The 12,991-nt window shown below is 36.3% G+C and overlaps 1 protein-coding gene across 22 annotated transcripts in view; it reads left to right on the top strand.

Annotated features, from left to right (window-relative positions):
- EPHA6 (EPH receptor A6) overlaps positions 1–12,991 on the top strand; it is an 872,277-nt gene that overhangs the window by 680,122 nt on the left and 179,164 nt on the right. The window contains exon 14 of one of the 22 annotated variants that reach the window (XM_072812325.1): positions 12,791–12,958. The exons of the other annotated variants lie outside the window; for them this stretch is intronic. Coding sequence (XP_072668426.1) covers positions 12,791–12,795 — 5 coding nt within the window. The 3' untranslated portion in view covers positions 12,796–12,958. Of the gene's footprint in view, positions 1–12,790; positions 12,959–12,991 lie in introns of those variants that run through there. 22 annotated transcript variants of the gene reach the window in all.

Genomic DNA, 12,991 nt, shown 5'->3' with positions numbered 1-12,991 from the left:
GCTTTCCTCTACCCACAGGACAGAAGTCCTACTGCTGAATACAGAAATTCAAGGTTCTGTCTGATTGACTCCCACTCACAACGTATCTTTAGCCTTATCTCCTCCCTTTTGTACCTTTTAGTTTATATTCTGTTAACAGTGAACCACTAGTAATTTCCCCCAAACAAACCATGCTGTTTCTTATTACACATGTTTGATCATTCTTGGCTCTCTATATGGAAAATTCTCTCTCTACTTACAAGGGGATGACCTAGCTTATATGAAACATCCTTTCTTCTCTCTGTAGTGGGTTAGACATCTGCGCTACACTTATCATGTTGTCCTGTAATCACCATTTACACGCATGGCCCAGAAATCTGCTGTTTTCTTAGCCCTTCTAGCCTAGGGCCCCTAGCACCCTTTTCCAATGCTGCTGAGGTTTTTTTTCTGGGACAGTCCCACCAGTCTGCTAGCTGTTACTTGTTGGGGCTCACTCTTACCTACACACTACTAGCCCAGCCACTGCGCATCAGGAGAACAAAACTAGCCTGTCATTTATGAATTTATCTGGGGTCATTTTGCTGGGCCCTGTGCTGAGTGAAGCAAGGAAATAGGCTTTCTCTGTCTCCTTGGTACCTCAGTTTTTCATTTGGGTACCAAAGCTGCACTCATATACTCTGAACAGCTAGAAACTCTCTGGACCAGTTTCATTTGGTTTATGATGACCCTTAATTTCCTGCTAATAAAAGGTTAGGCTCTGTACCGGCTACCTCATTGTCTCCACTTAATCTTAATTTTCTGTCCTAGCTCTACTTCACTCTCCCCTCAATCTCTCTCTAGCCTTCCAAATTTCTGATATACATCTCCTCTTGTGTATTTTAAATCTATTTGCTTGTGAATGGAAGAGGAATGGGAATTTAGGGGAAGCCATGATCTGTTGAGGACAGTCTTTATCTTATTGTGGTGCCTAGCATGGTGCTGAGCATAGAGCAAACAGTACGTTATAGGTGGATGAAAGAAAATAGTAAGAAAAGAGGAAAAGGAAGGAAAGGACAGGGAATAAAAACAAGAGAAAGAAGAAAGAGATAAAGAAGGAACCTACTTTTTCAGTCATCAAACCCAGTTTTAAATCTGAAGAATCTCTAATATCGTTCACATTTACTTATATGAAATTGGCAGCTTTTGTCATGATTGTGCTTCTGTGTACTTTGGCAGATTCTCTTTCCTCTGAACAGCAATCATATTTTAGCTGTTCTTGTCCTCTGAAATTTTAGCTACCTACTACATTGCATTATCATCATTTAGGTGCATGTCTTTTTCTGCTGTAGACCAGAATCAACTTGAAAGTAGGAGCTCAACTAACTCATCTTTATGTACCTCTACATTACCTAGTCTAGGTCGTCTGTGTTGTAGCACTCAGTCCCAACTTCAGAACGGATGAAGAAATATGGTAGTGTGTTTCCTATGCCTGAGAAATAAAAGTAGACATGACTTAGTCCACTTGTGATTAAGATACAACAACCGAATGATGTGAATTTATTGACATTTTTATTAGGTTACATCAATCACTACGAGTGAATTTATTCATTTTCTACTCATCACAAATGTCAACCAAAGACATCAGTGATTTTTTTTCCTCCTTTTCATTCAGATGCAAAGGCTATTTCAGGATCATTAGCCCTGAAAATAATGCATTAACCTTTCCCCTAAACATTAATGGCATGATTTTCTTGAAATAAGTTCAGTTTTCATTTTGGCATAGCCATATATTATATGAGACATGCTATTGTATTTGATACAGCAATCCATAAATATAAAAAGCGATAGCACCTCCACGACTTTATCACCATTTCGTGAACCTAATCACTGAAGTATTCTATTACACTGGAATGAAGTATACAAAAATGCCTTCCATTAGCCACAGTTTCTGTGATTTAATGATTTCTTTAATATAGGTTATATATCACTGCAAGAAATCCCAGGATATTCCCAGTGGAAAACAGGTCTAGAAAGGAAGTACAAGCTGCTAGAGAAATTCAAGCATGGAGAGGGGCCTCTTAAAGAAAGGAAGAATCAAGGCTGAACCTAGGAAGATTTCTTTGCTTGTTCCAAAAATTGGAGAAAGTAGTTATTTCCCTAAAAGAGAATTTGTAATTAATATACTTACTTCTTTCCTTTTAGCTAAATAGATTTACTAAAACAAAAACAAAAGATTCCCTTATGTTAATTTCAATGTTCCAGATTTTTCTGCCTAATTGAATCAATATTCCTAGGTCGTAGAGTTGACTGGTAACAGATTCAGAAAATAGTTCATACTACCTCCAAGTAAAACATTTGGAAGACTACATTTATCACATGATCAAAGTTTTAATTCTACAACATGGAAAGCTTAAAATTATTTTTTTTAACAAGATGGTACAAATGAAACAGTTCCTATGGTTAAAATAATGCTACCAGTCATTTGTTATATTCCCCAGGTTTTAGCTACAGGGAAGTCCTCAGTTGCTAGAGAAACCCACCCTTCAGTCCAATAATCGATGCCTACCTTTCTCACTAATAAGAAATTGAGAACTGGCCAGGAAAGCAGGAAAAAAAAAAAAAAAAGGTTTGTAAGGAAGCTAGTATGAATGGAGCAAACCCCTTTCTAAATCCAATTTGAATTCCTTCAAAAGCTTAAGAAAAACCTAGTTGTAAATTTAATGGTTGAAGGGCATGTTATTGCTTGTGTTAAAGATGTCACCTTTAAAATAGGGGGGGGGATTTATTTTAAAAATAATATGGAGAAGGACAAACATTATATGTTCTCATTCATTTGGGGAATATAAATAAGAGTGAAAGGGGATATAAGGGAAGGGAGAAGAAATGTGTGGGAAATATCAGAAAGGGAGACAGAACGTAAAGACTGCTAACTCTGGGAAACGAACTAGGGGTGGTAGAAGGGGAGGAGGGCGGGGGGTGGGAGTGAATGGGTGACGGGCACTGGGGGTTATTTTGTATGTTAGTAAATTGAACACCAATAAAAATTTAAAAAAAATAAATAATATGTTATTCAAGACATTATGTAGAAAACCACCAATTAGAAACTTGATGTCAATCATAGGAAGAGGAAGTAAACCTACGTCAAACATTAACTTCAATGGGGAACATTAGAGCAGATAGGGCAGTAAATAGTTCTGTAGTTTCTAAATTTTGTCCAGAAGGCACTTCCTCATTGATGCAGAAATAACAATACACTAATTATCTAGTTATAAACACTACATGCTGGTACCACAGAAATATAGATCTTTCATAAAAACAGTGCTCTATCATGAACTTTTGGAAAGTAGGGAACATTCTTTGCTTTATCCCATTTCAGCTTTCAAAAGTTTTCATAGGGAGCCTCTAGTTTCTGTTAGTGAGGGAAACCTGTATTCTGATTTTCAAGAGCTATAACTTCCTTTTGTGTTTCTAAATGTCTCAGAACCTTTTTATTTGCCCAAATTGAACTCTGTCTTACAAAAACATTGCTCTCAGCGGTCAAGTTAGATATAATTAAGAACACATTAGGGAACATGTTAATGTCTGTCTACTTTGTGACTCATACCTTTCATACCTTAAAGAAATCTTTCCTAAACCTAATCCAATGGCCTCGTAACTCCTCTTCTTGATTTGTTTGCCCTTATCACAACCCATCTTTCATACTCGAAGTATGAAAAATCACTCTGAGTAATTTTTAAAAAAACAAACAATGTGAAAACTGCACTTAGAAAAAAAAAATTTGAAGTCTTTACTTTGGCTTGGAATGCCTTTAATGATCTAGACCCTACTTACTTCTTAAATGTTATCTTCCATGTACATCCCTTCTTACCACTCTGTATGTAGACCATCTAAGCCGTCGTAGGACCATCCAGACCATCTGTGTGCCTTGAACACACCCAGCTTACTGCTGCCTCAGGGCCCCACATGTTCTTGTTCACTGCTATGACCTTCCAAGAAACCGTCTCCACATTGGCATCTGAAAACTTGAAGTCCCTACCTCCTCATCCCAGACACTCATTACCCTTTATCTTTATTGTCTTCCCTTCTACATATAATTTTATGAAATTATATAGGCTTTATTTTGATGTGCTCAGAATATTCTGCACCAAGGAAAGTTCTGGGGCATATACAGATGTTAACACTCAAAGGAGAGTAGCTTTATAAATTAACAAACCATTTTAAGAATGATATCATTAAAACAGTACTGTACTAGCATTTCTGGAATTCCCAGTTTTACTCATGCCATTATTTTGGCACATTACCCAACACAGATTGTTTGATAGATTATTCAGTCTAAAACTTAAAATGTAGACTAAAGCATATTCCGTAAAATATTTTTATAATATATAAAATTACATGTAATAGGATTCTTATTTGTTTATAATTATTTATAAAACAGGCATATAATTGATATAAATACTCTGGAATTGGGACTATATAGTAAATAATGAAATTATCAAACACTGCATATGTTGAGAATTATGTAGGGAAGTCTTTCCAGTTTAGATGGATTAGCCTGTTTGCAATTTAGTTAATAAAAATGAACCTCAAAGAAAAGCTTAAAGCAGGACATTTTTAAAAAGTAAATTAATTTTACAAAGTATATTTGCTGAAAAGCAAGGTGAATTTTTTTAATTAAATGGTTTCCCAAAAAAAATAAAATATAAAAAAAAAATGGTTTCCCAAAATAGCAAACTTACTATTAACTTAATAGTTTTTTGGTCCAATAAAATTATTTTCTAAACCAAGTTTATTATGTGGGAGAGAACATACCAAAAATATAATAGTGCTTATTTTTGGATTACAGCTTTAAAAAATTTTGTTTGTTTGTTTTCATCTTTGTATTTTGCATATTGTCTGTGCTTCCTAAAATAAATGAATATCATGTTGGTATTTTGTTTCTAAGCTGTAATGTAAAATATCTTTATATTAAATTGAATAGTCTTATTAAATTGCCACTTTTATAGGTGAGAAATTGTTAAATGTAGGGAATTTCATATGGCTCTACCTAAGAGTTGGGTTCCATTTCTAATAAACTCAATTTGCAAGTCAGTTGGCCAAGTTATAAATGGAATGTTATGTGAATGCATAATTTTTCATAAATGAACCCTTGAAACAATTGAGGGAAACCAAATAAAATAGTAAATTAACCCGTGACATAAGCCCAACTCATCCTAATTTAAGGATATTTTGTTTTTATTAAAACAAAAGTAATTTATTGAGCCTCATAACTGAAAAATGTAGTAATCCAAGAATAGCTAGATGCAGGAGCTAAACAACAGTGAAACTACTGATAGATGATAGATAGATGGATAGATAGACAGATAGATAGCCAACCTCTACTTTTCTCTGCATGCTCCTTTTGGCTTCCTTTTTAAGCAAATTCTTTCTACTTATTAGAAAGATGACTCACTGCAGATCTATTGACTAAATTGTCCCTAGTTGGGCCACATGCCCATCTTTGGTGTAATTGTATCCAGGTGGATGGGATGCTCTGGCCAGACTGTGTGACATACCTCCCCCTCTAGAAGGAGAAACTGGCAGGAATAGCTTGGAACCAGAAAAGGACATTTGCCAAAAGGAAAGACAACAATGAAGTAATGGTGTTCACTCTGGACTTTTTGTAAAAATCTCTAGAAAATTAATTTGTTTCATTTTGATAGTTATAGGCATGACTCTATGCTTATATGTATAATCTATATATCACAATAGTAGACACTATCAGATTTGCAGGGTGACTCATAAAAAAAAGACCAGGAAGAAAGGCAAATATTTTAGGAAAACAAATACATTGTTAACAGCAACAGTTCAAGGTAACTATGATTACATTCTTCATTAACTACAATTTTATGTTTTCTTTCAATAGCTGCTTATAAGAGGAGCTAAGGAAATAAGTAGATCTTTTTACTATTTAAAGTTATACTTAAAATTAAAAAATAGAGAGTGAAATTAAGTACCTGCCATTTAAAAAATTATCGTTAAACATAAAATGTGATTATTCTTCTCCCATCCAATTCCATCCCCTAGAGTTAATCCCTATTAATCCAGAGATAAGCTTCCTAAATCTTCTATACATGTATATGTCTGCATCTCTAGCTGTCCCTGTCTATACATTGTTTTGTGCACAAAACCAGAATCATGCTATAAAAGTTAGTTTCAGTATCTTTTAATTGGCCGTTATATTACTTAGTATTATGCTGGACGATGAGTAACAGAACAACTATAATCATGGTGCCATAAATTAAGATAGAAATTTACTTCTTCCTCACATCGAGGTCTGGCTAGACAGTACAGAGGTTTGTGACAGTTCCACGATCATTAGGGAGCCAGTTTCTTTCCACCGCACTTGTCCATTCTCCTCAGCTTAGAACCTCAGCCTCCGAGCCCAGGATGATGCCCTACCTCTGGCTGTTCCGTCTACCTCCAGCCAGCAGGCGGGAAGAGGCTGCTTGCTGGTCACATTAAAGATATTCCGTGAAAGTTGTGTGGACCGCAGGGGGGCCTGGAAATTCAGTCCTCCCGTTAGTGATCGTGTTGTCCAAATTAGTCATGCCTTTTTATTTTTCTGTATTTTCTGATGTTTTGACATCTGGGACTTGTTGATCCTAAAGAGACTGCCCCTCCAGGGCAGCCAATTCCTGGAGATGGTGGAGGACTCACTTGCAAGTGGGCCTGTCCTATGCAAGCCGATCAATACAAAGCCAATACCTCCACAAAGCCAATACCCCCAACCACCTCCTATATTCAACTCTCCCATCCCAAACTATTATCACCCTATCCTCGTCACCCCAGAGCCAAGTATCAGACAACTGGGGGCAGCCCCTACACCCTGAAGCCCCTAGACATCATTTCAGCTAGCCAAGTGTAAGCTTGCTTGGCTATTTACATTGCCTCGCCCATTTCTTCCTGCTAAAACCCCAGCAGAGGCTCTGGTCCACATCTTCCCATCACTCTTGTTCCCTCCTGACCAACCCTGGTGCTTCTCATGGGGCCCTATGTGGTTTGCTGTGTCTCCTGTTTCTAGGAATCTTGGAGTATAAAGATGTAGTCCTGCATGATTAACATTTTTAGACTATCATTTGACCTCACCTGGTCAAAGCAAATCCTGAATAGGATTTATTTTAAAACATCACCAGATAGTATTGAATGCTGCACACCACTAAGATCACAGAATCAAAACCCTTTGAAAAGGTGAATTTTATGGTATGTGAATTACATCTCAATTAAAAAAATAAAAAAAACAAGTGGGCCCTTTTACAGTAGAAAAATGAAATAATAGGTATTGGGGGATGATAGCCATGCTACAACAATATTGTGTTCCAGATTCATATGGATAAATATCCCTCTTTTTCATGTCTGCGCTAACTTACGTGGTTGTATTTTATTTAATCTTTCATTTAACAGTAAACATTTAGGTGGCTTCCCTTTTTTCTTCTTATACACCATGCTATATGCCACATTGCACTTTTATTATCACATGATAGATTCCTAGAAGTATAATTCTTAAGTCAAAAGATGAGTGATACTCTTTTAAAATAGATATTGCAAATTACTTTCCAAAATATTGTACCAATTTAGGATCCTTTTAAAAGACTGAATGCTCATTGATTTTTACTTAGTTCTACGTGTCACTCCACTTTTTAATAATTTTTACCCATTCCATTGGTTATAAAAACACCTCAGTATTGTTTTAACTTGCATACCTTTGACTATCTATGTTAATCTAGCATTATTGTTTATGTATATTGGCCATTTTCATCTCTTTCCCTGACAATTGCCTATTTGTGCCCCTCTTTATTAACCTGGGTTATATAACTCATTATTAACTAGAGACATTGATATTAACCTACTATCTCTGTTTGGAAATGTATGAGATAGTCTCTTCATCTTCTGTGACCCCAAGTATGTCCAAGAATATGTCTTCTCTGAGTTAATCCCGACTGGCTCTCATGTGCCCTTGAGAACCAAAAATTCATTTTTTCTCCACTTCAGGGTAGTTCTTTTCAGTTCTTTCTTTGAAAATTGCTTCTCCTCAATTTTTTTTTTCACTCCTGCTGGAACTCACAGAGTATGCACACTAGATAACCTGAATCTGGCCTCTTTTATATTTTGTATCTTAACTCAAGATTTTCCATTCTCATGTGATTTTAGGATAGTTCTTCCTGAGGCACCTGGGTGGCTCGATCAATTAAGCGTCTGACTTGTTTCAGCTCAGGTTGTGATCCCCTCGGTCATGATCTCATGGGTGATAAGATTGAGCCCCACCTCGGGCTCCATGCTCAGAGGGGAGTCTGCTTGAGATTCTTTCCATCTGCCCCTCCCTCCACACACTCTTTCTCTCTCTCTCTCTCTCTCTCTAAAATAAATAATCTTTAAAAAATAGTTCTTCCATATTTTTAAAAATGAATATTGAATTTTCAGTAGTGTCCTTTTTTAAAAAAAACAAATTTCTTTGGTGCACTTTCCTTTTTCCTTTACAAGATCTCATTGTATTCTCTTAAGAATTCTCAGCACACTTTTTAAATGACTCTTCTGTGTCATCAACTATAGCTGCTTTAGAAGAGCCTTCTGCTGCAGTTGTTCAGATTGGTGTCTGTTGTTCAACGCCACTTACCTCTTCTTTCCTGATTCATGCCAGAGGATGGGCTCCCTCAACAAGTACAGGGTGAGAAGTAATAGATTTGACAATTAATGAGATGTTAATCAGACTTTCTTTTCTGGGGTATAACTTATCTGCTGAACCAGAGGGGACAGAAAAAGAGACCACTTGATTTATCAGAGGTTCTGCAGCTGAGCTGAGAGGCTTTTTTCCCAGGTGGCTGAAGGCTCCTCAAGGAGGAGCAAACAACACAGGCAGCAAACTGCAGCAGAACTTCCTATCTTATGATAAGATCATCCACTCAGCTCCTGGCTTCCACAGACAGTCTCAGAACTGGGAGTCCTCACCTCAGGTTCTGCATGGAGCTGAGCCTTTACTGGGCCACCGGCTACTTGTCATTCATTCATTAAGTAAATCTCAGACATTACTGACTTTTTCCCCCTCATGTATTTATTGGCTATCTCTCCCAATGCCACGGCTGTCTGTCTCTTGTCCTCTTTCCTGCTTCTGCAGCACTTCTGTCTTCTACATGCATGAGTATATATTGCCTGCATATGCATGTGTAAGGCAATGTTACTGTATCTTAGAAAAGAAAGATGGAAGTACAGAACTCAAATACAAAAGCTAACCTTACACCTAAAGGAGCTAGAGAAAAAACAGCAAAGAGATCCTATACCCAAGAGAAGAAGGGAGTTAATAAAGATTCGAGCAGAACAAAATCGAGACCAGAAGAACTGTGGAACAGATCAACAAAACCAGGAGTTGGTTCTTTGAAAGAATTAATAAGATAGATAAACCATTAGCCAGCCTTATTAAAAAGAAGAGAGAGAAGACTCAAATTAATAAAATCATGAATGAGAAAGAAGAGATCACTACCAACACCAAGGAAATACAAACGATTTTAAAAACATATTATGAACACCTATACGCCAATAAATTAGGCAATCTAGGAGAAATGGATGCATTCCTGGAAAGCCACAAACTACCAAAACTGAAACAGGAAGAAATAGAAAACCTGAACAGGCCAATAACCAGGGAGGAAATTGAAGCAGTCATCAAAAACCTCCCAAGACACAAGAGTCCAGGGCCAGATGGCTTCCCAGGGGAATTCTATAAAACGTTTAAAGAAGAAACCATACCTATTCTACTAAAGCTGTTTGGAAAGATAGAAAGAGATGGAGTACTTCCAAATTCGTTCCATGAGGCCAGCATCACCTTAATTCCAAAACCAGACAAAGACCCCACCAAAAAGGAGAATTACAGACCAATATCCCTGATGAACATGGATGCAAAAATTCTCAACAATTACTAGCCAATAGGATCCAACAGTACATTAAGAAAATTATTCACCATGACCAAGTAGGATTTATCCCCGGGACACAAGGCTGGTTCAACACTCGTAAAACAATCAATGTGATTCATCATATCAGCAAGAGAAAAACCAAGAACCATATGATCCTCTCATTAGATGCAGAGAAAGCATTTGACAAACTACAGTATCCATTTCTGATCAAAACTCTTGAGTGTAGGGATAGAGGGAACATTCCTCGACATCTTAAAAGCCATCTACGAAAAGCCCACAGCAAATATCATTCTCAATGGGGAAGCACTGGGAGCCTTTCCCCTAAGATCAGGAACAAGACAGGGATGTCCACTCTCACCACTGCTATTCAACATAGTACTGGAAGTCCTAGCCTCAGCAATCAGACAACAAAAAGACATTAAAGGCATTCAAATTGGCAAAGAAGAAGTCAAACTCTCCCTCTTCGCCGATTACATGATACTCTACCTAGAAAACCCAAAAGTCTCCACCCCAAGATTGCTAGAACTCATACAGCAATTTGGCAGTGTGGCAGGATACAAAATCAATGCCCAGAAATCAATGGCATTTCTATACACTAACAATGAGACTGAAGAAAGAGAAATTAAGGAGTCAATCCCATTTACAATTGCACCCAAAAGCATCAGATACCTAGGAATAAACCTAACCAAAATGTAAAGGATCTATACCCTCAAAACTATAGAACACTTCTGAAAGAAATTGAGGAAGACACAAAGAGATGGAAAAATATTCCATGCTCATGGATTGGCAGAATTAATATTGTGAAAATGTCAATGTTACCAGGGCAATTTACACGTTTAATGCAATCCTTATCAAAATACCATGGACTTTCTTCAGAGAGTTACAACAAATTATTTTAAGATTTGTGTGGAATCAGAAAAGACCCCGAATAGCCAGGGGAATTTTAAAAAAGAAAACCATAGCTGGGGGCATCACAATGCCAGATTTCAGATTGTACTACAAAGCTGTGGTCATCAAGACAGTGTGGTCCTGGCACAAAAACAGACACATAGATCAATGGAACAGAATAGAGAACCCAGAAGTGGACCCTCAACTTTAAAAGGCTTTGATAGGGGCATCTGGGTGTCTCGGTGGTTGAGCATCTGCCTTCAGCTCAGGTCATGATCCTGGAGTCCGGGATCAAGTCCCACATCGGGCTCCCTGCAGGGAGCCTGCTTCTCCCTCTGCTTGTGTCTCTGCCTCTCTCTCTTGGGTCTCTCATGAATAAATAAAAATAAAATATTAAAAAATTAAAAATAAAAAAATAAAAGGCTTTGATAAAATATATCTAAGCCTTTTATCAGAAATGTATAAAAAAGTTACCTGTGAGGAGCAGGAGGGTTACAAGGACTGCTAGACTGTTTTTGTTGTTATTTAATACCATTTTGAAGTATTTGTAGTTTTAACTTTATGCTTGTCATGCTTCATAATAATATTGACAATTCTATTATGTAGGCCTTATAAAATATTATATTATGTTAAATAGTGTATTAAATATAGAATTAAATATTATATTAAATATATTACATTTATGTTATAAATTATTAGATTGTGTATAAAATATTATAGTTAAATTTTTTCACAGTAAAATGTAAATTGGCAGAATTATACATTTTTAATGCTGACTATATGGTCCAGTTATTTTTTTATGGACACTTTGTTTGCCTTAAGTAAACAGAGCAAACATTAAAAATAGCATATTCACAAAAATGGGCCATGAAGCCAGTTCAGCTAAAATAAAGGCAAATTTTTAAAATTTTCTCAGAACCTCTAGGTGCAGGATATTGCTGCATGATGCACGGTTGACATTTAAAGAAAGAATCAATAGATGAAAATTGCAATTCATGTTAAGTATTAAAAACCATGATACAGAAGTCATGACAAAAATTGCCATCCAACATTTTCTTTTCCCAAAAGGTAAATAGTTCATACTTAATGGATTATGCAAAAGAAAAAAAAAGGAAGAAGAAAACAGTAACATTTTGTTGAATTTTATCAATATACAGAATTACTATTAAATGTTGAAAGATCTCTGAAGCTAATGTCAAATGTAAAGAAGTTGTCAGCAGCTATTATACCCTTTATGATCAGTTGTTGCATAATCAGAGGCCATAGAAGAATGGAAGCTTAGGCATGGTCCATGTAAATGCCTGGCATATGCAGCACCTAGAGGTGGGGGGAAATATCATTTGCAATGTCAGAAAAGAGAGTAGAAAGAGAAGGATAGAGGTGACTTGCATCAGTATGAGGTGATATCCATGAATGTCAAGCCATCTACTGAGAGAGAAGTGGCTTGTAGACAGTAATGAAGACCAGAAGAGCCTCCGGAGTCTCCTGCCAAAATTCACTTTTTTTGAAGATATAATTTTGTTTCACTAGTGCATAAATAAATCAATTGAATAAGTATCAAGAATAATCTGAGCAGTCAAGAACACTGCTTGAAGTCCACTATGTTAATCAGATGCCATGATTTATAAAGTTCATTAAAGGTATCCAAGGAAAATTAGCGTAAGGAAAAAAAATCAAGTAATTCTGCATTTGTAGAAATATTAACAATATCATTCTTACAGATGATTATTATAACCTGTATTGTATTACAGCTTTCCAAGAGAGAGGAAAATATATAATGAAATAGCTATGTGTGTGATTTATAAATTCTGAAGGAAAGTTTTCAAATTCTGCTTTCTAAATAATTGACTTCTTTAAATCATAATACATAAGCTCTGATGGTAACTAAATATCAGAATATAACTTGAATGTGTTAGTTATTAATGTAATAAAATATAAGAATTTATAAATTATGAATACAAATATACAGTCCTACATGTTTATTAAAATTTTTAAATTTTCAGGATGACTGGGTGGCTCAGTGGCTGAGCATCTGCCTTCAGTTCAGGTCGTGATCCCGGAATTCCAGGATCAAGTCCCACATCGGGCTCCCTATGGGGAGCCTGCTTCTCTTTCTGCCTCTCTCTCTGTGTCTCTCTGAACAAATAAATAAAATCTTAATTTTTTTTTAATTTTCAAGTTCTTGTCACTGGAAAACATCATAA

This window comes from Canis lupus, chromosome 35 (genome assembly GCF_048164855.1).
Source record: "Canis lupus baileyi chromosome 35, mCanLup2.hap1, whole genome shotgun sequence".
In the NCBI taxonomy this organism is placed as follows: domain Eukaryota; kingdom Metazoa; phylum Chordata; class Mammalia; order Carnivora; family Canidae; genus Canis; species Canis lupus.
This window is presented reverse-complemented; position numbering and strand designations above follow the sequence as displayed.